A 27,269-nucleotide genomic window follows, 5' to 3' on the forward strand; every position below is an offset into this window, starting at 1 on the left:
CAAATATCTCCATTGTCTTCCATATTTGCCCAGAGCTGTGAAGGAAACACATATACTGTTATCAGAATTTGTATGGAGAATTTGAGAACCACATAAATCTCAAAGTAAACATCATTATTTGATGTTTCTGATTAGGATTTGAGCTTTAGTTCAAATATTATTTGTACCTTTAATCTTTAAACTCTTTGAGTTCCTCATAGTCCTCCTAAAGAGACTGCAAATATATCCCATACATCTTACATTTTGGGTGGTGCTGGGGCCAGGAAGCTTTTTAAACATATTTTATAAATGAATTTCTCACCCTGTGAATAGCATTAAATGATTAGTTTAATTCTGAAGGTAATTTATCTGAGGCTGGACCCTGGAACTGTTGTTTTGTTGACTGATTGTTCTTTTCTGAATTGTTGTAATCAGTAAGCCTTGAGGAAATGGTGCAATTCACCATGGAACTGGCTGCGAGAAAAACCAACACCTGTTAACTGAGTGGGTGGTCTCCATCAGGCAGTTCACATGCGTCCTCATTTAATGTCTTCAACAACACAATCAGTCCCCATTTCACAGAGGAGAGAACTGGCAGAGAGATGGAAAGTTGTCAGTTGAAAAGTGGCAGAGCCAGGACTCAAACCCTCATCTGCCTGACCGATAGATAGCCTGGGCTCATTTCTCCACACCACCATCTGCTCATGCCTGAATAAAAGGTCATTTAGTCACCAAACTGAGAAATACATTTTGGACTCCTTTGAGTATATAAATTTTTTATATTAATTACAATATATTACATTATAATTTTATTAATTATATATTTATTAATTATATTAATTTAATTTAAAAGCTATATTCAGGTTTTTTTTTCATTGCAAATGAGAGTTGCCAACAAATACACTACACGCGCGATGGTGTTTCATGTTGCTTTCATCTGATTCTCTTCCCTCGATGTAACAGGACTGAATGGATTCTGCTACAACTTTCTTTCTGTGAACACAAGAGACAATCTATGCACTACCTCACTGGGATGCTCTGAGAGGAGGGCCTTCTTCTGTACTATCTAGACATTTGTCCAGGGCTGGCCTCCTGCTTGCTTTCAGCGGTAGTTTCTAATCCATGATGCTCCGGAGAGAGGCCAGTCTTCCTGGGTCAAGACCCTGCTCATTTTTAAAAATTGCTTTATTGAAGCATAATTGTCATGAAGCAAACTTCACATGTTTGAGGTGTACAATTGAATAAGTTTGACACTACTATACACCCGTGCAACAATTGTAGCAATTGAGATAGTAAGCACATTTATCACCCAAGGGCTTACTCTTACCCTTGTAATCCTTCCCTCCAGTCCTTCTCTGCCTCCCCTTCCCCCAGCAACTATTGATCTGTTTTCTGTCACTATAGATTAGTTTGCATTTTTAGAGTTAAATATAAGTGGAATCATAATGAACTCCCTTTTGACTGGCATCTTTCACTTAATTATTTTGAGGCAAATCCATGTTGCGTATTCCAATAGTTCCTTTGCTGAGTAGTAGTCTATGGTATGAATATGCCACAATTTGTTTGTTTATTACTCTATTGATGGACATTTGGGTTGTTTCCAGGTCTTGGCTGTTACAAACAAAGCTGCTATGGACATTTGTGTACAAGTTTTTGAAGGAGTATACTCTCCAACTAGGTTGAATGATTGTTAATAAGTCCCCACGTTTGCTTTAAGAGATAAAGCAATATTGAAAGTAAATCTTTTACTGTTCATCCTTATAACTGTGTTAATAATAGATGTCTTAACTACTTCCCAGTTGTGTTGAGAAAATCAAATGAGATCACTGATATAAAAGTACTTGTTAAATTGTAGATCAGGTTTTATACAAATGAACTGAAATAAAGACAGTATCAGTAGACACATAGGATTTTAGGTCTTCTGTGGGGATCTGGCTCCATGAGAAAGCAATTTCCTCCATAATGAGTTTACTTTACAATATTCTGAGTATTGTTATTAATGATTAAAAGTTTGTGATACTCAACATATCATTTATTGTATTTGGGCCAAACTTTTTTTGGGGAAGACTAAACCCTTATTACATAATAGAAGTCATTGGGAAAATGTGATCAAATTTATTTTATAAGCATCTTTGGCAGAAATAAGAATAAATTCTTGCAGAGATAAACACATGGGAAAGATGCAGCTTCAAGGGATATATGTTTAAATTTTTTACCTTGAAAAATTTAATCCACCTAACATTTTGAATTTCCTCTGAAATAGATGTTATTATTAGTTTTCCATTTATTTGAAAGGAGGAAATAATGAGCACTTGAACATTCACAAAAAACACATTCCTATAATTTCCTCCAGCTTTAAATTAAAAATTTGTTCTTTAACTGCAGTGGTTTATCCAGAAGACCTTGCTATCTATGCAGAATATCCTTCTATAACCTGCTGTTTTTCTCTAATCCATCCGATTTCACATGGAATACTGTGGGCCAGCATCATGAAATAAAGAAAAGAGAGTCTGCTTTGGTAAATAGGAAGGGTTTCATCTTTTTTATAACTTTCACTTTTCAATGTTTCCTTCCTCTGGAATTATACAAATCAGAGGGGCCTGATAGCTTTGAAAGATAAACTGGCGGAGCTCCCCCAGGAAGTACTCTTTGTGAGTGTGCAGAGCCCGGGCTCTGTGCACCTTTTTGCTTTAGGACAATAGACAGTGAGGGAGCCAGGAAGGACGTGGGTGACTCCTAACTCTCCCCACTTTACAAAACCCCCCGAGGCGTGGAATCTCGCTCTGTCATACCAGGGCTGATGTTTACCTTGTGGAACATTAAGAAAAAAAGAAAACACCTTATGAACCCATTTGTAGATGCTTTGAATAATGAGAACTTGAAAGATGCAAAAATTCCTGCCAAAAATTAAGAACCCACATTAGAATGTTGAGATGCTGATGGATATAGACCTGCCAAGGGAACACGATCATGTGGCGCTATTTGATTATTTCATTTCTTTCATTTAAAATTTTCAGTTAATCATTTTTGCATGGTAATATATTACTATGGTTCAGACATTGCCAAGGACAGCAGATGAGCTCTCTGAGACAGCAGTGTTTCTGACTCCGGAGGGAGGGAGGAATACAGCTCCTGTGTTACCCCTTAAAAAATCACCTAGGGTCATGTTCTAATTAGACAATTCCTTTATCTGAAATGTATTCACCTTTTGGGATTTGGCAGGGCTAAACAATTGGGGGAAGAGGGACTTTATAATGCTCATGACATCACTTTTAAAAGAAGATAGGAAGAAAGTAATTTAAAAAATGAGAAGACTCTGATTCTCTTACTTACCTAAATCCTAACACATGAATTTCTTTGAATCCTGGAAGTTTCTTAAATACATTTTGCAACTGCAGAGAGAGAAAAAAAATTATGAGATACTCTTTGGGTGTACTGGGCAGGGTCTTATCTAATGGAAAGAGCCTAAATACTTTTGATGAGTTAGGAGAAAAAATAAAAATGGAAAATTGATGCAACGACTGAGGCCAGATTTATTTTTAGTTATTTCTGAAACACAGAGGGAAGTATTTTGCTATTTATTTTAAAGCTGTACAGCTGTAATTGGGTAGTTCTGATTTGCTTTAATAGTTACTTTACATAAAATATGAAATAACTTTAAGGTGGTATTTGGGAGAATTTTTTTTGGCTACAGTATTTCTATTTATAAACTCAGAGTAGCTATAATATTTTCTGAATTGAATTATATGATTTGGAAATATCTATAGCATTAAAGGAATTATTAAATTCCAAATGGCTGCTGTATCTAAATAAAATATGTTCAAAGCAGATTCTAATGTAATAGGTTACATGGGCTCTTAGATTTATGTGAACTTTACAATAAATTTTCTTACTAAATTTGCCCTTGTTAATGAGGCATGGTATCAGAGTATTTCACAATTGTTATGCTCAATTGCTTCCCAACCCACTGCAGTCTGCTTCGGCCCCTGGGTCCCCAGGAGGGAGGGTTCTTTCCAGGCCATTGTCTCCGGGCGCCCTGCAAACCCGAAGCATTTTCATTTCTTTCCCCAGGGTTTCCCTGCCTTTTCTCCTCTCCTTCCATCTCTGACCACTCGCTGTCTTTATCCTACTCCCGCCTGCCCTCACTCTGCACCTCAGCGGGAAGGCTCTGCCAGCTTGTGTCAGCCTCTGCACCCCCCCACCCCCCACTCTCCCATTTACTCAGCAAGCTCGGCTACAGGCTCTGGGCTAGGCTCAGGACACACGGCCCAGCCGGCGGACGGGGCTGCCGTCCACCTGCCATCCACCTTACCTGCGTGAGGCCTGGGAGGGAAGCGAAACCAAGAGGAAGAGAGCACTTAGCAGGGAGCACGGCAAGGGAAGCAGGTGAAAGTGAGGGAGGCTGAAGAGGTGAGCAGGGCCCTGTCCTCCCTCCCTGCACCCACTTCCCTCTGCCTCTCCTGGAGGATCTCGTTTTCTCCCCTGGCTTCCCTGATCACCTGAGTCAGCCTTGAGTTCTCCACACGGGTAGCCCAACATTTGCCACTGATCACATACACCCAAACCAGAGTCACTCTCCTCCCCCGAATCTGCCGTTCCTCCTGGGCTCTCTCTCAGCCAGGGTTATAAACACCCTTCCCCTTGGGCCCGAGAGCACAGCGTCCCAGACGCCTTCCCTCTGTGCCCCTCACGCCCAGTGGCCACGCCGGCTCGTTTGAGTCCTGCATGCCTTTGTTTCCGTCACATTCTTCCTGTTCCCGTGGCCAGCATACCCTCCCCATCTCCCTTCCTGTAGCGCTGAAATGGTTTTCTGGGTTTGTGGAGGGAAAGGAAGAGAGCTGTTTTATTGGATGAGTTGGGGGGGGGGGAGAGTGGGGAGATGTCCCCTTGACTACAATATTTTTCGGAGTTAATCATTCCTTATCGGCTGCTCTTCACCGAAAGCCCCTTGATGGGCTGCACTGCCCATTAAGGTCCAGTACTGTAGAGTGGCATTTAAGGCCCTCCACAGTCTACCCCCTCCACTCTCCAAGGACCTTGCCATTTGCACTTCCCTTGGCTAACACTGTATCCTCTAGTCACCTGAAAGCAACCACTGCCTCTCCCCGAACACAGCATGCCAAGGACTAGAGCAGCAATGCATGTACTTCTTCCAGACGTCTATATATTTTTTCTTTTTAGTCCAAGATGCAACTTCTACCTCTGCTCATTGACTATCCAAACTCCATCCCCCTGCCCATTTTTTAAAGCCGATTCAAACATCTGCTCTACTGAAAAGTATTTGTGGGGCCCCAAAGTCAGGTTCAATGATTTCTTCTCCCTACCACCCTACAACTTATCACCGTATGTTCCATAAAACAGTCTGTGAGGTGCTTGTTGTCTCCCTCACAGAGATTGTGCTCCTTGGGCTCAGGGATCACATTTTATTTATTTATCTTTATCTTCCTCCTTCCTAGTACCTAGCAGATTGTTATCCACATAGTAGGAGCTCAGCACATTTTGTTTAATCACGCTGAGTGCATCTTTTCTGTAAGCTCATCAACATGCCCCGGCATTGTCACTGTATCTAAAGTCACTGCCAACTCCACATTACCTATGCCAAGGACAGAGCAGCGATGCACAGATAATCCCCAAATCTCTTACAGTTTGAGAGTGTATCATGGATTTTTTTTTTTCTTCTCAGCAGACTGATTTATCTTCTAAATTATATTTTCTTGCACCAATTTTAAAATTGTTTTTGTTCCCTGAGTGTATAGTAACCACAGTGAAAAAGATAACTCAGCTTTTGGGTGGTAATGAGATAGATATATAAGCTTGAGTTTAAATATTGGTTTTGCTACTTTCTAGTTGTATGACCTTGAGTTTATTACTTAATTTCTCTGCATCTTGGTCTCCTTAACCAAAATGAGGTAATGACACCTATATCATAAGGTTGCTGATAATAAGCTAATAAGCACTTGACACCCAGTGAGCAGAGAGGTAGTGATATTGTTTTATTTACTATTCTCTCTCTCTCCTACTGGATTACTAACCCCATTTTCTTTCATTTTCTCAGTGGCCACACAGCATGGAGCTTGACAGGGACAGAGCAAACCTTTAGTCAGTTGTTTTAGAAAGACTCAGTGTGGGGGAGGACAGGATGAGGGTCCCCATAGGGGTCAGCAGCAGGGGTCCTGGGGAATAAGTTTCTGTGCCTCCCCTCCTATCCCACCATGAGCTAGCTAGGCGATTAGGTTCTGCAGAGCTGGGGTCTTCATTATGGGGCAGGTGAGAAAGAGCTGTGTCCCTGTTTCAGGTCAGCTGTAGTCTCCTGTGACAAATAGCTTTGGGGCCACAAGGCATTTGTCATGCCATTCCGGTTACAGCACCTAAAACTGAACATTTAATAATGAGCTACAGTTTCTGGAGCAGAAGATCCAGACCCTGGCTCGCCTCTCTTTCTTGTCCAGGATACCAGAGATGCTGTTATATATGTGAAAACGATCAATCAAGTACAGGACTGCTCCCACAGAGGCCCGCAGCTATTAGCACAGGCACTGGGGTGCGTCGCTGGGGAGAGCTGTCCTCCCGTCCAGGGGTGCTCCAGGTAGTGGCTCCAGTGGAGGGGATTTATTGCTTGTGCCTATGTCCTCTTTATGAACCTGTCTGTGATGGATTAAGAATCAGCTTTGCTTAGGAGGGTGCAGAGGGCGTCTAGGGAGGAGATGACAAAGGCCTTCAGTTAATTCTGCTAAATAATCTTCTGGGAACCTTCCAATCATGGAGCACTAACCACTAAATTGCTAATTAAGTGTCCAGTTAACCTTATTAATAACACTAAATGCACAGGGGCCTCCCTGATTCTGCTGGAATGTACGTTAAAGGGGCCATAAAAAGGCAGCTATGTTGAGTTGTCCTGAATGTTTGCACAGAGAAAGCATTCAGACAACAACTAAGCATTCCTTTTGACATCTGTATGAAATTGCTCATTAAGTTTATTGTGGAAATTAAATTACTGCAAAGCACTGGCCATTAATTCCCAATTAGGTCCAAATGACTGTGCAAGCGTAGGGCTGTGGTGGAGCTGGTTGGCTTCGAGGTGTCTGGACTGACTACTCAAGAGCCTAGGAGGGGAACAGATGCTCTAGGCAGAGGGGGTCCATCTTAGAGAAGCCAGACACCATGCAATGGAACCAGCAGGCCTGATGTGATAGGTCTCTGCAACAAGACCAAGCCAGACATACTCTTCTTTGACTAATAAATATTTCAGAGGCCAGAACATGTTTATTTGATAATGATACAAAATCCTTTCCCCATAAATATGTGTATTTGGGAAAAATAGGAATTTTGGCATAGTGGCTAAGAGCAGGAGTTCTGGTGCCAGGCTTCCCGGGTTTGAATCTTGGCTCTGCCAGTCAATATGTGTGACTTTGTTGGGCATATTAGTTGATCTCCTCATACCTCAGTGCCTTCATTTGTAAAAAATAGAAGTAATATTACTTAACTTATAGGACTATGTGAAAATGAAATGAGCCAATACATATAAAACATTAAGAACAGTACAGTGGTATTATTCCTCTACATAGTGTTTTAGACTTGGAAGGGGACTTTGAGGTATTTTTAATTTATAAATGAGGAATCTAAGGTCAGAGAAGTGATCCCCAAATTATTATGGTGATTTCTTGGCAGAAACAAGACTACAACTAAGATTTTTTTAAAAATTATAATTTAATTGTGTTATTCTACATCAGGTAGTTTTAGGAGCTTAGAATATTAACAACAGGTGAGTGAAGATAGTCTATGGCCAATTATCCAATTTTGACGATACCCTGTGCTAAGGACTTGCTGAAGAGAATATTTGAAAGAACAAAGAGAAAATATAACAGACTATTTAAAAAATGCATTCTATCTAATAACCCATGTCTAAGTACTTTTCTGGTTCATAAATACCCCATGCTGATGCCTTCTCTTTGAAGTCTGTGGAAATGATTGTCTACATTTTACTGACTATGCTGATGCAGAGAGAGGTTGGATGTTAAAATGGTTTTCTCTTACCTCTTCTCCAGTTCAGAGGAGGTAAGCACTGAACTCTCCAGGTATGAGAGGTAGGAGCTGTTTGTTCCCTGGCCTTGCTGAGTAAGATGCTTGGGCTGTCCGTAAATGCAGTTCCGAGCTATGCAACCTCAGGGGTGCTTCTATTTTCAGTTGCAGTTCTACAAACGAGTACTGAGTAGCAACTGCATCCCAAGCTCTGAATTAGGAGGTGAGGCTACAGAGATGAAAGAAACAGTTCCTGCCCTCAAGATGCCCTCAAGAGGAAGCTCATAGCCTGGTGGTAGTGAGGGTGGTGGGTGGGCAAGGAGGGAGAAATGGCGACAGCAAAGGCTATAGACATGTAAACAATCTCGAGACAGAATAATAGTGTTATGACAACTGTGGACACCAGGCGTTAGCCCAGAGGCGAGGCACTGAATCCAGAATGGGTAGAAAGAATTTTTGAAGACCTTTGGAGGAGGCATGACCTATAAAGACGAACCATGAGAAAAGACTTGCAAGCAGTTTGTCTTGTTGGAAAGTGGAGTGCAAAGGAGGGGAATGGTAAGGAAGTGGTGTTACGATGAAGCTGGAAGAAAGGCAGGGTCTTATCATGGCATATAGATGACACACTTGGCATATAGTTTGGATTTATTCTGCAGGGAATGAAGAGCCTTTTAATTCAGTCAGGGACAGGAAGATAGGATAATGGTCTGAGATGGAAGAGACATCTGGGGACAGCTCCTTAGTTTGGTGCTGGATAATATGAACAACATAGCTGCCTTCCATGTATCATCCATGAAAAATGTCATGGGTTTAAACTGCATCAGATTGCAAAACTGGAAGTATTATGTAAGACAAAGTACTATGGATTAGAAATTCATATTTCACCCCAGCATATTCCCTAGCTTGTGCCCATATGGGCATTTTAGACGTATAGAATATCTACTTAGTGGCTTTCGGCTAAATGAGATTTAAAACTTATTACTATATGAAGAAAATCTAAATGTAAATGACTTTTAAGATGGAAAAGCTGGAATGGAAAACTTTCCTGGAGTTCCACTTTTCCTAACATTTTGGGACCCATTGCAGTTTTTGATTTTTTTTTTTTTAATGGTTAAAAATGAATGCCTGGTCACAAGAAGTTGGAACTATTAGATAAAAGGGTTTAGTATTTCCAATTGGCTCCAAGATTCTGAGTCTAGATGTGGGCTATGGTTGTATGGGGTGTGTTCACTCACCTGAAGTTGATACTTTGCTGCTAGCTTCTGGTAATATGGGGACTGGGCGTCAGCAAGCTCTTCCCTGAACTGCTCGTTTGCCAGAGAGATGCTCAGCTCCACCTTCTGCTCCAGTGGGCCCTCAGATGCCTCAGAGAATTCTATTTCTCTTTCCTAAGTTAAAAAGGTCTTCTATTAATATAAACCACAAGCAAAAGGCAATATTATATGGTATATATTGATTTTATCTCAAGAATTGGATTATGAAGGCTCTAGTGTTTTCCGAATAAAAGTCCTGTTAACTAGAAGTGGCCTATGAATTTCACTGAGAGGCAAAGCACCAAAGCTCCAATGAATTAACTACTTAGAATCTCTGAGAACACTGTCACTTAATGACTGTGCTCTTCCTGAAAGCATTTATACACACACACACGCACACACACGCATAATTTACATCTATTGCTGGAACATTACTAAGATTGTGCCACATACTTATGTAACTTTATAAATACTCTTTGATGAGGATTGAATTGGACAAAATAACCTATGGATGCTGAGCTATTATTTAATATACTCCTTTTTAGGAAAGAGCCTAGATGGCTTAATAAGACTATTTGTGCTTAAATTTCATATTGAAACTAGTTAGAAAGCACTGTCAAGTCAAGAGATGGTGTGAAATTTCTCTTAGAGGAAAGGGCATACTTGGGCCACTTTTGGAAACGTGGCTGAGAATAGCAGTGCTGATCTGAGGATGTGGATTTGGCCTTTGATCACAAAGGGCCAGGGATTGTCTTTTTTGTCCTTTGGTTCCCAGGGCACAGAGTAAAACTGGAGCTGTGTTTCAGACTTGGGGTTGGACTGATTTTTCAACCTTGAGTACTCACATGATCCTGAGGTTGGCACAGCTTTTTCAAAAGAATAAACAATATGTCTGTGGAAAGTTAATTGTCTCTGGTAATATATTGTCTCTTATAGTGATATTAGAGTTGTGGAAGATGAGAGGTGAGAACGACCAATGGAAAATGCCATGAGAGGCAAAACTCATCTGGGGTGGTGGTCGATGTAATTTCTCTTCATTTCTTATCACAAACACCCTCTTCCTTGGGCAGTGAACAGTAGAACAGCCTCTTACTTTAATAGGACACACGGAGGATGTGGATTTACACTTACCAGGCTACTGATGTTTGTTTAATGGAAGGTTTTCATCTGTCCATCCATTCATCCATCCATCCACCCACCCATTCATTCATTCATTCATTCATTCATTCATTCATTCATTCATTCATTCATTCACTTACTTCAAGTGATACACAGTGAGCATCTGTGTGGGCATAGCACAGTGCTAGGATCTAGGGACACTGAAAGAAATTATGGCATATGGTATTATCCTCTAGAAGCTTACCATTTCATTAGGCAGATTTAAAGTTCGCAAGAGACATTTAAATAAATTCTTTAGATGAGTTAGTGAGAATAACTTACCCTCAACCACTGGATTAATTTTTTATGCCTCTCACCCGGCACCCTCAGTGACTCCCTAACTACCTGTGGGATAAAACCCAAACTCTTTCTCTTGACATTCAAGACTCTCCACTGTTTGATGCCAGTCTGCTTGAACAGCTTTGGCCTGTCTCACTTCTCCCTGCCGTGACCAGCACACAGCTCTATTTGCTGTTGCTGAGGCACCACATTGCTGTGCTAGTCTCCTGACTGAAGACCCTCCTCCCTGTTCCCCACACCCCTCCAGCAACACACACACACACACACACACACACACACACACACACACACACACACACACCCTTTTTACTTCATATACACATCCTTTTTTACTTTTTACCTATATCTCATGGTCCATTAAAAAAAATATCTCCTCTGACAATCTAGGGTAGAAAGCTTTGCCTCTCCTCTGTCCTCCTGTAACAGTGAATAACATCTAAATTACTCATTTGGTACCTATGATATATTCACCTAGAGTCTTCTTTTTATATGCTAATCTTGTCACCCACATATAATCTTGAATCCTGCATGATTCTCACACTTCTTGGACTCTCCCAAATAAATAAACATGAGGCCATTTACGTGCAAAACTCTCAGTAAATATACATGACTCAGGGTTATGTTCTTTGCAACCTGAACCTGCCTATCATTTGTCCCAGTCCATACATCTGCCATCTTCAATCATGGAACTTAGACTATTTTTGTTGTACTGATTTGCATTGTAAATTTCTTAAAGGTAGGGACTGTGTCTTGTTCATCTAAGATCTTGTAGTGAATTTTAGTTAAATGTTTGCTGAATGAAAGAATAAGCAATAGATGCAGTTGGTAAAAAGGATGTTAAGAGGAGGATGTGGTGAGTATGAAATAAAATAGTCAGGAGATATTTACTGCAGAATGAGGGACTTATATTAAATTTTGAAGAAGATGGGATACAGGTAATGTGAGAAAAAAGAAGACAAATGGCAGTTGTCTTAGAAATTTTATAGTGAATGTGTTTAATCTCAATAATTTTTTCAATAGCACTTTTCACTGTTGATGGAACAGTATTTTTGAGAAAAATAAAATCTTTTCATTCTTTGTTCCTAACCATAGTCCCACCAAATCTGCGGCCATCTGGCCTAAAGGCCAGGGAGAGAGTGGCCGGCAGGGTTCTCCACCCTGAGTTTTCAGGTGGAGCTGGTGAGACTGAACTTCCTGTCCTCGCCATCTGGAAGGAGGAAGGGCTAGAGAAGGCTCGCAAGCCACAGGGAAGGGTAGATCTGGTTGCAGCGTCAGGGAAGGAAGAGAGGACCTGCTACCCACCCACCTCGCGCTGCCGCAACTCCACCACCCTCAGGTAGGGAAGCTCTTTCCTGCTTCGGCCCCGAGCATCGGGCTCAAAGCTTTTTGGAGGGTTAAAGAGGTCCCTCTTTTTTTGATAACCCACAGTAAATTCTGTAACAGTTCTCTCATCCTGCATGCCTTTGCACTCAGAGAGGCTGCCAGTGCTCCTCTTTACCTGCAAACACTTTTATTTTTCCCCATATGACATGCATGATTTCTATCATTTTGATATTTATCTGACCTAGTCATGCTGGACACGACTGAGAACAAAACTTCTAGCCTTGTTGTCAGCATGAGGTTACACTTCAGTGGAGAAAGAACCTGACTGGTTGATAGATGCATTCACTCATTCATTCATTCATTCATTCATTCATTCATTCATTCATTCATTCATTCTAAAGCTTGGTGAGCACCTGTGTATATAATGCTCTGTTAGGTACCAGGGAAAAGAGCCCCGACCTTCCTGGAGTTGTGCCTTGCACTTCCTCCCACCTTATCCCTAGTTTTCAATCTGTTTTACCTCTCAGCCCCTAGGAAGAAGTGAGAGTACTGAATAGACCCGAGTCACTGACTCTTCATTAGAGTGATAAAAATGCAGCACTAATAATATTGAACGGGCAGTCCATCTATTCTCTTGTTCTACTTTACCAATAAAACAAAAAAGCTATGCCAGGAACTGGATTGATTCTCAGAAGTTCTTACTCTTGTAGGCATCTTGGTGTCATTGAGGAGTGTGTCCTCAGGAGTGAGAGGTAAGGGCCTGAGTGAGACATCAGCAACGTCTGCGGAAATTTAAAAAAATAATAGGCACAAAAATGAGACTACAAGGGTTTACATTAGAACAAGGTCAAAATCTCACACGCTTTTTCTGTCATTCTGGGATGTAAAGATGTTAGATGCATTCTGAGCTCATTTTTATTTTAAGAGCACATAAATATGTTCTTAAGCAAAATATACCTAATACTGTTGCTCCCGAATGAATTCTTCATTCTTCCTTTTAAAATTCATGTTTCTTACAATAAATGGTTTTGCCTAATGAGATCTGGTTAATCTTTCTTTTGATGACTGTATAAAGGATGCATAGACAGTTATTTTTCCTGAATTTGAAAATATTGGTAATGATTGCCTCCAAGTTGTAGGATAATGCACAATTTGTTTTTCCTTTTATTCTGTTCTAGATTTTCCAAGTTTTATACAATAAATTTAAATTATTTTATAAGGTTAGGAATAGAAGTTAGTTTTGAGAAAAGTACGTTATCAAGTTTGTCAACTTCAATTAAGGATTGCTTTTTAAATAACGTGCTTTCCATTAAGTCTCAGAAGCAGATGAAATGAGATCTAAGCTTACCTGTTGAAAACACAGGGATTTCACCAGGCTCTCCTAATATCTCCTCTGTGGATATTTCATCTTTTCTATTAGCAAAATAGAAAAGAAAAAAGTGAAAAGGAGCTCTACGACAATAGGGGAGATGCATTTAAATTCACCTATATTAAATAAACTTAAAATTTAGAGAAAAAGTATACTCTAAAACTGGATTACCTATTTTTTCATTTCAGAAGTAATCTTCTAATATATTTTCATTGAAGAAAAAATTTAAACAACCCCCCAAAACAATTATGTTTGACTCCAGGGTTTTTCATAAGCATGTTGGCTTTTTGTGTTCCTGGGAACTTTTCCCTAGTAGCAAAGATGACTTGGGTGCCTGATGTTTTATAGTCCCTTGTGCTTTAACTGTGCCTTTGACATCAAAGATAATTGATGACCTGACCCATGACCGAATACTCTTGCTAAAATCTCAGACCCTCAAACCTGCAAATCCAGAGAGTCATTAAGTTTATCCAATAAAGTAACTTGTGGTTACAGTAATGGGAGAGGGAGAGATTTCTGGATGATGCAGGTGTATTAAATCTCTATTCTGAACATAACCATTGCTTGCAGTGGTAACCAGCAGGAAATTGTGGGTAGCTTCACAGTGCCATGGAGTGGCAATGTGGAATATATTCTAACGGCAGATCCAAGGTTATGGTTATACAGTTATCTGCATATAACGTTGGCCCATTCTAGCAAGCTTTATTTAGAAATGAATAGTAGTAGTGAGAGCTTTTGAAGCTCACTATAAGATTTGTTACTATAAACTATTAGGTCTCAAAGGTTTGTGTCTGTGTTTGTATAATATAGTCATGGTAGGCTAATATATTTGATCCAATTTTCTGTGGCTCATGATGATGGAAGATCAAAGGGAATGGCTAGGTGCTCTGTTGTAGATTCATATAATTGGCCATAGCCAAAGGGACGTATTTCTACCACATTCGATTCTGCCAAAGTGCTAATAAGAGTAATGTACAGAATATATCAATTAGCCTGGCATGGGCTCTAACCAATCAGAATGGATATCGGTTGTAAACATGGATGACTATATTGGTTCACACAGGCTAAATTAAATTCAGACTTTGTAGTGGAATTTGGAATTAGCTATTCTCATTTGCTTTTGCTGGTATTATTCTATGTGTTTAATAGTTTTTATGGAGGTAATAGTAAACTGTTGTTATATCAACATTTTAGCATTTGTAAATTTAAACAATTTCTTTTTTTATTTTATAGATCTTTGTATATAGTAAGGTGTCCTTCTTCCTGTTATAATTTTGATATCCTTGCTTTACCTTGTTGTAAAAAAGGAAATAACCAAGAAGAGTAGTTATTAAGATGCTGGCTATTGCATTAACTACAAGTGGACAGTGCTCTGTGTAGGTGATTCTGCCACCACACTGGCAATCTGGACCATCACGAGGAGCTACAGTCTGGGAAGCTAGGCTGCTGGGTTCTTCCACTGGCTTTTACTTGAAAGTCATCTGAAACTGGCAGATTGATGGGCTAGTCAAGTGAGACATTTTTCTGTTTTGTCTTCTTGGAAAGGTTTGAAGTAAAAGAGTTTCTTCCTTTCCTTTTCTTTTTTTTTATTTTTTAAAAAACAACAACTTGGCAACCTTGGACAATGTAAAATGCTTGTGTCTTGTTCCTTCTTTCTCCCTGCAATGCTGGCAGGCACAGCAGTAGATGGAATGATTCTATTTCTTTCTCTTTCTGGCTCGAATAATTGTTTCCTGTAATTTTTAATGTTTTTCTCTCAAGCCTTGGTACATTCTGTTGAATTCTTTCCTTAGGAATGGCCTCTGCTTTCTTTTGCATTTTCTTTTTGTAAAATGTAGGGGTCAGCAAGTATTATCCTATATTTAAATCAGAGGAGCCAATATCTCCGGGTCTTGTCAACAAAGTTAATACTCTGTCTAGTACTAATATTTTCCTAAGTCACCTTCTTTCTTCTGGCAGTAACTTTGAAAATTCATAAAAGTGTAGCAAAATAGACACATTTAGGACTCATATATTATAAATCTATGAGGACTTTGCTCAGTTCTGTAGCAGTTGGTAGGGAAATATAAAACTGTTCCTGCCCTGGAGGTGTTTACACTCTCACAGGGAAGCAGGGTAAAGCAAGGAGATGTTAAATAACAATGCAAGTGACAAATAGAACACATAATTCAAAGCAGGGAGACATTAACGCAGACTCAAATAGGCTGTGAAGACATCATGGGGAGGAGAGTAGGATTTGGAAGGATGGAGTGGGAAGGAGTGTTCTTCCAGCCAAGATAAAAAGGCTTGGTCTGAGGCTTGGTATGTCTGGGATGAGGAGGGTGTGGTCTGCGTGCCCTGAGGAAGGGCATGGTGGCAGCAGTGGGATCATGGGTAATGAAAGGAAAACTGGAAAGGCCCGGCAGGGGCTGAAGGGCCTTGATAGAACTGCCTCAGGGAAGGTGCTGGCAGCAGGCAGCCGGCTCCCTCAAAATTTGAGCAAAGTTTAGTGGAGGGATTACTTACTAAGTTGTGGGAAGAGTCTAAGAGCACCCACACGTGAGGGTGCAGAAGCCCAGGGCTGGTAACAGCGGGTGCTAGAAGCACACTGGCCAGGAGGGGTGAAAGGATGGAGCAGTTACACAAGCCAGAGACAGCGAAGGCTCTGAGGGGAGGGCTGCCTGACAGGAACCGCTGACGGGCTGCCGCTGAAGGAGGCCGGCAGCCCTCAAAGACTGCAGGTTGGTGGTGAGGGAAGGTGAGAGATTTGCTCAGGTGACAGAGGCCATTCTCTTCCCTCCTTCTGATATTCTGCTCCCCACTGGCCGGCCCCTCCCAGAAGTCAGAGGGCATGAAATGCCAGGACTCAGTCCCTGTCAGACTTCTGCAGAGTGGGCGAGGAAGTGCAGGGAGGGGGTGCTTAGAGGGGCAAAAAGATGTGAGAATCTTCTGAATGACGTTGAACAGGGCTCCATGTAAGAAAAGGAACATTTCAGACATATTAATCCTGCAGCAGTTATGAAAGGTAAGGTGGGGAAGAAGTTGCAGCCAGCAATATCTATTAAGGAGATCAGATTGGACATTTTCCACAGTGTAAATCAATAAGGTCCTGGGCCAGACTGTTGGCAAAGGGGATAGAAATAAAGGGGCAAATGTGAAAAGCCTTATAGAGAATTGTCAGTAATTTGTACAGCCAAGTTTGTGTCTCTCTTTGTAGTATTATCTTCAGATTTAGGCTTCTAAATGTTAAAAATGTATGTGATTGGTGAGGTTACAATTTGGCAATGACATCTCTCTTTAACCACTTTATCTAATGTACTTTTCCTTTCCTTTTTTTTTTTTTTTTTACATTTTGATTTTCTTATTTGATATTTATTTCTTATTGAGGATATAGCTCATGCTTCAGTAATTTACAGAATGCCAAGCAAGAATTCAAAATTCAAGTTGCTTGTTGATTTCATTAAATATTTTCCTGATATAACCAATAATTTATCATAAATTCAAAAAATCATACTATTTTAATTGCTCTCTACCTTATAAGTGAAAATACGCATTAGATACTTATCACAGACTTTTATCTGATAACAGTGCAAACATGTATGCCAATCTATAAGGTCTAACCACTTCTCTTTTATATATTCATTTATGTTTAGCACAGTAGAAGTATAAATTGTCTGTCGTGTCAGAATAACCTACGCAGACCTCAGTGGCTGACATAACATCATAAAGGTACAATAGCTGAGTCTCACTCCATTATGTTAGCTTTCAAAAGTCAAGAGCACGCAGCACTCTATTTTGGGTACTTACCTCTCAGGGAAGTTACTCTGTTTTATTCTCTGCAGAAATAGAAAAGTAATTTTACCAAGAGATAATGTCAACTGAAGAGCTAAAGTCTATTTTCATTCCCTTTTCCCTTTAACTTCACTTCAACCCTCATGTACAATGTTATTTTGCAAGATTAGATTCCTGTTGGCCTTATCAGATATTTCCAAGCATTTCTTCCACCAATCCATTTGTTGTGGAAACTAGGTCAGAACGGGGCAGGGGCTAGAGGTCTGGGAGCTGTTTGGACAGTGCTCCAAACATAGTGCTCAGGCTCACCTGCTGAAGAAGATCCAGGTGCTCCTGGGAGTTGCTGAAATTTTTCCCGATGTCAAAGAGGCAGAAAGTCTCCTGCTGGCAGATTCTGACCCAGTCCTGGTATTCCCCTGTGTCAGGGATGCGATCCAGAAAGATCCGATACGCTTCCCACACTGCTTCCTGACACACTGCAATGCAGGCCGTTAGGAGCAGAAGATCCCCTTCTCCCGACCCAAGCACAGTCTTACAACGTGGGAAGCTCTTTCATGGTTTGTGCCGACACACTAACTTATAGGCCATAGAAATGAATTCATTTAACAACTACTTATTGAGCACCTATATGTGCTATGGAGAAAAATAAAGAAGATAGGGAATGAGTGTGTGTGTGTTGTGTGTGTGAAGACTGCAATTTAAAATAGGGTGGTTGAAGAAAGCCTCATTATAAAGGTGACTTTTGAGCAGTCAGGGGAAAGGCCCTAAGGTTAGAGGATGCTGTGGGCATGGAAGGGACAGCAAGGAGGCCAGTGCGGCCAGAGCAAGGCTGAGAGTAACAGAGGATGAAGGACAGAAAGATGTGGAGAGGGGACCGCAGGTAGTGTCGGGGCTTGTAGACGAGTAGTCTTCAAACCGAGCGTAGGTACTGGCTGTCTCTGAAGACTTTCCAAGGGATAAACAGGCACACAGTTTAAATACAATCCATTTCTAGGTCTTAACTCCTATCATGCTCTCCTAATATTGGTCTGCCTCAGGGCACACCTTCCCTTTGGTCACCATCTTCTCCCATCCATCCATGCCTATCTTACTGTGGCACAGTGACCCTAGGCGCCCACACAAAGGGATGACACAGTAGCCCTGAGGATACACAAGCAAGTGAATTTAAGGTGGATTTTTGCAATTAGGATGGTTTCTGCTTCTTTGCTTTTAACACATTAGGAATCCTAATGGAGCTGACAGCTGATAGATCATTAAAAATAATGATGACAGCTCATGATGTGATTGTTAGCATAAAATGCCACGGGAACTTAAAAAATAAGGATGTTTCGGTAACAAAACTCCCTCTGTTCCCATCTACTTATTTATGCAACAAGTTTTCTCAGCATTTAAGTGAAACTAGGTAAGAGAACAGGGATAAAGTTGGTGCTGAATCCTGTCTTATTGTAGCGATACGTAATATGCATAATAAATAACCGCACACGGGCTAGTAGAGCAACGCCACCAAAACAGCCCTGTCTATTCAGAGGCAGAGAAGCTACTGCGGCTAAAGCTCGAGTCCTTCACTTAAAGCGGACTCTTCCAGAGCCTTGTTTCTAATTTTGTATTTATGAACATTAGTACCCACAAAACCTGTATCTGGTTTTATATCTATCTGTTGATAACGACTTACTTAAATTTTTTGTCGAATTTATATCTACTTGTTTTAATAAACTATATATTAAAAGTAATTATAAATGTAACTGAATCCAGAAGAAATTTCTTTGTACACATAAAGTAACAAGAGAGAAATAGAAAGTATAATTTCTATTTATGCACATATTTTTGTTACTGAGATGTATTTCAGAGCAACCAGTCACCGATTTCAAGCTTAAAATAAATTTCATTAAGATGAGACCCTGAAGTGGGAATGGAAATGTGGGTGTGTGGAGAAAAAGGAACCATGTGATGTTTCCTCCTGTTATGAAGAGCTCCTTCGTGTATTTGTTTAGAGCATTTGATGGGAAGTCTTGAGTGGCTGCGGTAGATTCTGCTGGATACGTATGGATGCTCTAATTACTGTTTTATTTTCAGTATCGATATTTACAACTCACCAAAAGGTACATCTTATCCAAGTGCTTAAACTTAAGATAAAAATAAAAACGTTAGATGTCAACTGAAGAGCATGCAATGGTGTGCATAGTTTAAAAATTATTTTAGGGGACTAAGTGACAAAAGAAAGGTAGAAGACTTCTGTTATAAGCAATGATAATATGCTGATTTTTTTTGTTTTTGTTTTTTAACTCTAGAGGAATAGGGGGCAGTTGGAAGCTTTGGGGCAGAAGTTGACATCACTTGATTTTCTAGAGAAACTGAGTGCTGTGCCGAGAAAGTGGTTGAGGGGAAGAAAGAGGCGAGAGCAGACCAGTTTAGAGCCTCTTACTACTGTGCTTCATTCTCCCTCGCTCCTCACTTATTCTATGTCTGGGTTTCTCTTACCTTTCTGTTTTAAGAGGCAAAGAGAATTCCAGGCCAACAGAATCTCAGGTCATTTATCAGCAGCAACCTGACCAGGACCCACAAAGCTGGGAGTGGGTGCAGTCCCCACCACTGCAAAGGAGGGGTGAGTTTCCCACATTTGGGGAAGTCACAGGGGTCAGCACACCTGGAGACCAATATAATAATCTCTCACTGGAGAACCCATGTTTGTGAGCATGATCTCTCTCCTGCCAGGCAAGGATCAGAGAGTTTTAATGCCTTTCCTGATACCAATCATCATGAAGTCTTCTGATCTTCATCTCCAGTCAAGAGTCTACATGCCATGCCAGAGGGAACCAACATTTGTTCAAGCTCTGAGTTGTGGGTCTAGTCCAAACAAACCAGTCACTCTTGCCATCCTTCTCGCCTACATGCTCTACACTCTGTTGGGTGATATTATATTGCCCTTCCATCTTTCCCCATGGACCTGCTAGTTTAGTTTAAAAACCTATTTAAGTGTCCGATACACAGCAATACATAAAACAAACTAGCGCTGCCTTTGAGGCCTAGGTGTTGGTGACTTTCACTAACAACAGCCATGAATGAAGCATCTGGAAGGACATATTGTGACAATCCTTCTGTTTACAGTTCAATGCATTCTCACCTGTGTTTCCTTTGGTCTCAGATTATCTTCCTGTTATTCCAGTCTAATGGAAGGCTTTGTTTTGTCTGCCCTTTATTTTTCCACCCCAGGGATGTGAAACGCCCCCATTCCCATTAAAAGCTACTTTTCACGAAGGCTCTGAGAGAACTTTTCCCCCAACGCACAAATGCCTGAAGCTGCTTGAAGAATTACCTCCCTGGGGCATTGTAGTTTATAGGGATCAAAACGTTAGGATGAAACAGGAGCTAGTAGCTTTTCTTTAGACTCTTTTTGAGGGGCAGGTTTTTTATTTTGCAGTGTTTTTTTTTTTTTTTTTTTGGTGACTTCTCTGATGTCATTTTCTTGGCCTCCTGAAGCATAACACAAACCAGGAAGCATAGAATTCTTCTGGGATTGGGAGAACAGGAGCACCATCCCATGACTCACCTGGAAAGTCCCTTGTCCTTACCAAGAGAGAACCAAAAGAACCCTTGAGCCCAGCCAGCATGGCTCAGTGGTTGAGCATTTACCCATGAACCTGGAGGTCACGGGTTTGATTTCTGGTCAGGGCACAAGCCCAGGTTGTGGGCTCAATCCCCAGTAGGGGGCATTCAGGAGGTAGCCAATCGATGATGTTTCTCTTTCATAGATGTTTCTATTCTCTCTCTCTCCCTCTCTCTTCCTCTCTCTCTAATAAAGAAAAAAAAAAAAAAGAACACTTGAAACTTGAGGCCTCAAAGGATCTTGAGGCTGGGAGGAGTTTACAAACTTTGGAAAATTGGATTTTTCTACTCCCGTGATTTAGCTGTTGTGCACCATCCTTCTCTGAATCTATGGGGAAGGATTGCTACAGGGATTTGGGAGAAATCCAGAGCCTTGCCTCCTACTCTTTCCGCAGTGGCTGGCCACTGCCTGGAATCTAACCGTGGAGCCTCAGCCTTTCTGCTGAATGTCATGCCCTAGGCTGTTTGGAGATGTAGGAAGAACCCAGGGAATACACATCATGAGGCCAGATATACTCCTGGATAGTTCTTTATATTTGGAAGGATTAAGTTAGACCGATGGTTTGTGAAAATGCCCACCACAGTGGTGGGCACACATTAGGTGGAGAGGTAGCACATTGAGATGGGAGTTAGGATGTTGAGTTCTAACTGTTCTGCCACCAACGGTGGCCCTGATTGAGCATGTCAACTCACTTTTCTTATCTGTACAATGGGGGTGTTAGCTAGAAGATCTTCAGACCAGCACTTCTAGAAGGTGAAAGTGAAAATGGATTACCTATGGATGTTATTTAAATGCAGATTCTGAAAGTAGGTCTGGAGCTGGATCTAAGAATCTGCATTTCTAACAAGTTGCCTGGTTGGTGATGGTGATGCTGCTGGGTTGTGGACAACATTGGAGTAGCAAGAACTAGGACTCCCTCCATTTTTACCTTTTTCTAAGTCACACATCAATGTGATCTCTCTTTTGGTATTGGGGTTGGGAGAAAGGGAAAGAGAAGGAGAGAAATAAAGGAAGTAAGGAAGGGAGAGAGAGGGAGACATGGGGGCAAATGGTTTCAAGGGAGATAATCACAAAAGAGGTAGTTTACCTGGGTGGGAGCACAGGGCTCCCCCATGGGACACTAGCAGAAACAAACTTGCCTCTTCTGTGCCTGTTCTTTGGGATGAGCATGTTTATGATTCTAACACGAAGCTCAGAACATTTTCTCTAAGCATTGGGAAAAGAAATAGCTCAATATTCCATTTCATTTGAGGAATGCAGGAGCTTTCTTCCCTATATGTGAAGGATGTCAACAGATCATTTTGTAAGAGCAGCTACAAAAACAATAAGTGGGTTACTCTGTCAAAGAAACACTGCTTTGTAGCTGGGTCTTATTTCCAGTTTATGAACTGAATTCGTTAGACTTAAGAACCCATGTTGATGAATAGTAAAATTTCATATCACCCAGGGGCAGCCATAAAGATAATGGACTGCCATTGCCGTGGGGAGAAAAACAGCAGTTTGATTCATCCAGGAAAGCAAGAATGAAAGAGGCAAACCTAATAAAAAATAAAGAGCTAATAATAAAATTCAGAGCTAAAAATCTGGTTGCAGCAATAAACAGTCTTTTCTACAAATACCTGTGATGAATCCTATTTGTGAATGTCATAAAGAATTAGAAGTTAAGTGAAATAGTTAGCAATAGTCGTGTTCATATTCAGTGTGATGACTATACCATATGTTTATACTTCCATCCATGAACAAATAAAATGGAATTTACTCCTGTCATTATTGGATCAAAGTGTAGGCACATTCAAAATGAATAATTTACACACGTCACTGTCTTTTCTTTGCATTCCCAATGACCTCTTTGCCTTCTGTGCTCATCAACAACATTTAATGAGAACCAGCCATGCAGAGGTGCTGTGCTTGGATCTCAGAATATTCAGATGGTGCACTTGATTTTCGGTAGTTAGAGTCCTTCTTCTGACTATGATCCAGTCACTACTTGTCACTTCTCTGTGGGTGTGGCTTCTTTCAGAAAGCAAATATCTCTTTGCTTCTACATAAAGTGAGGCATATGAGGAACATAAGACTTGCTATTTTTGATACTGTTAGTTAATTATGCCTCCAAAACCCAGTAAGAACTCTCTGTATTAGTGCAACCCTTGCACATATTACAAGTGTAAATACTCAAGGACTTTTGGGGATGTTAGTATCCTGAAATGCTTTTCAGTCGTTTGATGGGCAACACATCACAGGCTAGAACTGAGCCAGCCCGCTATAGCCAGTGGGATTGAAACAGATCAGGATGACTGCTTTCTGGATTGGAAGCAAACATCTAGTATGATGCAGGTGGAGATCAGTAAACCACCTCAACTTTCACATCTAAGATGAACTGAGTGTAGGCTGAGTGCATTATTTGGAGCTACCTGGGGAAGTAAATAGAAGCTACTAATGATTCCCTCCCCCCTTTAATGAAGAAGCCATGGACATTTTTTCACCTATGGTAAGTGAATGACAAGGACAGCCATTGACGGTTGTGGTATAACTGAACTCCATAATGACTCCCAGGAATTCTGTAAGAATCCTGTGATGCTGTTTTGGGGTAAAAACTGCACTCTAACTCCACTGGAAACCACAGTAATTATGTTGTAAATCCATTAACACCCCTGCACTGTACTTTGGTAATTCCTGTTAATCTGTGACTCCTCTGCATTTGGATGTGCCTCCAGGTTTCCAAGCTCTGGGAGTTTTTGCTGAACCAGCAATAAACCACTTATACTTATCAAGGAAGGAGAAAGATCTGGATTGTAATGTTGCTTTTGAACAATAAAATCTTAAGCCATAAGTCAACTTGTTCAGGTTCCTGACGTTGCAATCATCCTGTGCTTCTTACTTCATAATAGCAACTTTAAAATTCAGTACTGGGCTTTGGCAAAATAAAAGAGGTATATCTCAGGTGCCAAGGCTTTCCTGGTTACTTGTTAAATGCCCTAATGGTTCTGTATTGCACAGGACATTATTATTATTATAAAGAGTAAGAGCTGATACCCATCACTGTTGTGAATGTTTATTATTCATTACTCTCTGATTAGTTGGCTCATTTTTATAACTCTTGTGACTAAATGAGCGACTGGAAGTTTGGGGATGAGTATGATCTATAGGAGATTAAAAGGAAGGGATGAAAAGAACCAAAGGCTAAACAGGTTTCATTTCTTTCCTTACCTCGCAATCTATAATAAGCTTGAAGACTGGTTGAAATCTGTTTCGTGGATTCCTGTGGACAGACTTTAACCCCAGCTGGGATAAATGCTGATCTTTTTGTTCGGTGTTTTGTCAAATCAAACATTCGTCTCATGGTTGGCGTTTTGGACATTTTTGCAGTACCTTCAGCTGTTTCAGTTCTTTGGGCGTTGTCTATGTCTTTAGTTTCAGAACGGTATGTTTTAATGGAGAGATCTGTAAAAGAAAGATTGATTTCCTAGTGAATTGATACATTTATGTGATATATGTGAAATGTGATAAATGAATGGAATAAACTAAAAATTATAACCCTCTGGTTTATGAAAGTTCTACTTTGGTGCAACTACCAAATGTAATATTCCAATGACAAGGCACTTTCAGAAATAAGGGACTAGTATGAGCTGATCAAGTATTAAAAAAAAAAAAATCCAACATCTCAAATCATCCTGCCTTTAGGAGCTGCCAAATATTGAAACCATTTCCCACACATCTCTCTAAAAATCACTCCCCACTTAGCACTCAAGCCTCCCAAGAGATGCTTCTTTTGATAGACATTATAATTCAAGTGGGGAATGATATAACATTGTGGGACCCAGAGGTGTACTCTCGATGATGAAGAGGGGTGCTTCTAAAAACCTAGGGGGGAAATGCAACAAAACAGCCTTCCTGACTAGTAGTGTCAGTCCTAGGATTTCCATATGGGTGGAGCTCAGGGGCTGTCAATCTGGCTGAAAGTGTGTAAGGGCCAGAACATGTCTGAGAATTGCCTTTACAGAGCAAGCTTGTTATTTTATGCAGGGTGGTGAGGGGAAAGATGAAGAAGCTCTCAAAGAGAGGAGGCTGGCAGAAAACTTAGCTCCCCAACCCATTTCTTCCTGCCGCTCTGCTGTGTCTATTAGGGTTAAGTCTAGATTTCATTTTAAACCCTCTAGACTAATAACTTACATTCAGTGAGCACTTATTTGTCTTTTGAAATTTTTCATATGTATTATCTCATATCATTCTCACAAAAACTCTATTATATAGATAAAACAGATATTATGTTTTTCAGTTTACTGCACAGGGTACTGAGAGCTAGAGGTATTAGGGCATGTTAACAGTGTGGGCAAATCTCGACTCCTCTTTTCCCACTTGATCTCTGTGCTTTTACCCATTACAGCATTTCAGAGGAATTCTTGATGAACAGTTGAAACCACTCTGGCTCCTTGGGACTATCTGCATGTGACTTCCAGAGATTTATATTACAATTTTACTACAGAAGGCTCTCGAACACTATCTTTTGAAATGTGGTACAGACAAAGAGATCAAGCAGAAATCCAAGCAGGGTAGCTGGGCAATAATGCAAATCTTGCTGCAAAGAATAAACATTCCTCTTTCATTCTGGGGGTTGACAGAGTCCCTGGTGGGACACATATTCTCTGTCACTTTGAGGGGTCTCAGGGTACTTCGTCTGTCTCGGGCAGTGATAAATTCTTAAGAATCTCCAGAATAGAAGGGATCTGAGAGTTTCATTTGCTCACCCAGCTGCACATCACACCAATAAACCATGTTCTGAGTGGAACATGGGCATCAGCAACTTGTGAAAGTCCCCAGGTGACTCCAGTGTGCAGACAGGTTTGGGGACCACAGTTTTGTGAACCTGTAAGAGTACTTTCAGCAGAAGAGTCAAGATAATTCACCTCAAACTAGCTTAAACAATAAGGATGATATTATCTCATACAAAGGAAATCGGAAGGTAGGGAAGGCCTGGTGAAAACAAGCTCTGGCTCTGCCTTGCTGCCACTCTTTCCTCTTTGCTTAGTTCCTTCATGTGGTGACTTTATCAATAAGCTGGCTTACACCAAGTTAAACACGCTTGCCCTTGTTCATGTTGAAAAATAGCCTTTCCCTAAAGTATGGCTAATTTATGCCACGTGTCTGGACCAATACCACTTGCGAAGAAATAGGTAGTGCTGTTGGCTTGAGTTGAAGATCACAGGGTAGGGGACTGGGATTATCCTCATTGGCTCTAACTGTGGAGTGGGATCAGTTTTCCCTAAGTCAGCTTGGCTGCATGGCAAAGCAGAAAGTGCCCATTCAACATCAGGGCAAAGTGCAAGAAGGGGAATAGGAGCTGAGTATATAGCCATTAGTGGCCGCTGCGATTGGCGAAATGGAAATTTTGGATTAGGAATGTTAATTTTTAATAACCCTTCTTAACAGTTATCAATTACAGTGTGGTAAGTTGTAGTAAAGCTTCTGTACTTATATTTCAATCACCATTAAGCACTGAAGAAAAAATGTGCATCTTTGGATAATTTGAGACCTACTTGGCACGGTAAGCACAGATCACAGGGAATAGTGCTCCTCACACACCCTGCACTTCTCCACTTTCTCCTCAGTGCCTGACTGCAATGCGGGGAGTCCTGCTATTAGACTGGTCCTGCTCTTACCTCCATACTCTTCAGTCCTTTGGAGTTGGCTCCACTTTTACTTTTTTATGTTAGGCTCTGGTGGATGTCTCTGAATAACTTGCATTTATTCCATCCTGGCTCTGGGAACAATGCCCCTGAACTTTTCCCTCTGGTTCTTAACTCTTTGCTTATGTCAAGGCTTGCTCGCATAGATCCTGTTTGATCTGGATCTTTGGACTTTATCTTATCAGGGTGAGAATATAAGGGGGGTGAGAAGGTCAAGTTTCTCAGCATTCCCATGAGCTCTGACTTGCTCCCTTTCCCCTAGGAGGTTTCTTTTCCACATGTGAACATGTCCACACAGCTGGTGGTCAACAACTAGCGTGAATTAAGGTGACATGAGAATCTGTTTGCTTGGGAGATCCTGGTTTATTGCCGTTATACTTTTATTCTCAAATGCGTCCTTGTTTGAAAAGTAACTTATATAAGCACACAGTTTTTAATGTCTCCCTACTGGAAGAAACCCAAGGCGAATACTGGAGAAGTGGCTGCCTCCTTCCTCTAGGAAGCACCTTGTTCCATTTTTTTATTTGTATTTAGATAATTCTTTCCTTTTAGCTGAAAGTTACCTTCCAGTGGCTTCCACACATTAGTCCTATTTCTGCCCCCTGGGATAGCAAAGACTTAGCTACAGATACCTCCAGAGACAGTTCTGTATGTTTTCCTTGTATCTGCTCCCTTCCTCTGGTTTCTTGTACCACATGAGCATCAGATACCTTAGCCTGCGGTGTTTCTCTAGATTACATAAACCAACCTCAGGGGGGTCCTTGTAATAATATTATCACCTGAGAGGGATCAGAATATTTTGCCTGTGT

At 40.9% G+C, this 27,269-nt stretch overlaps 1 protein-coding gene across 1 annotated transcript in view; it reads right to left on the reverse strand.

Annotated features, from left to right (window-relative positions):
• IMPG1 (interphotoreceptor matrix proteoglycan 1) overlaps nt 1-27,269 on the reverse strand; it is a 106,652-nt gene that overhangs the window by 58,349 nt on the left and 21,034 nt on the right. Inside the window, 7 exon segments of the mRNA XM_087817144.1 lie at nt 3,313-3,371; nt 9,234-9,386; nt 12,735-12,814; nt 13,381-13,445; nt 17,188-17,216; nt 17,482-17,648; nt 23,984-24,217. Coding sequence (XP_087673270.1) covers nt 3,313-3,371; nt 9,234-9,386; nt 12,735-12,814; nt 13,381-13,445; nt 17,188-17,216; nt 17,482-17,648; nt 23,984-24,217 — 787 coding nt within the window.

The sequence above is a fragment of the Miniopterus natalensis genome, chromosome 5, assembly GCF_054644295.1.
Source record: "Miniopterus natalensis isolate mMinNat1 chromosome 5, mMinNat1.hap1, whole genome shotgun sequence".
NCBI classification, from domain to species: Eukaryota; Metazoa; Chordata; class Mammalia; order Chiroptera; family Miniopteridae; genus Miniopterus; species Miniopterus natalensis.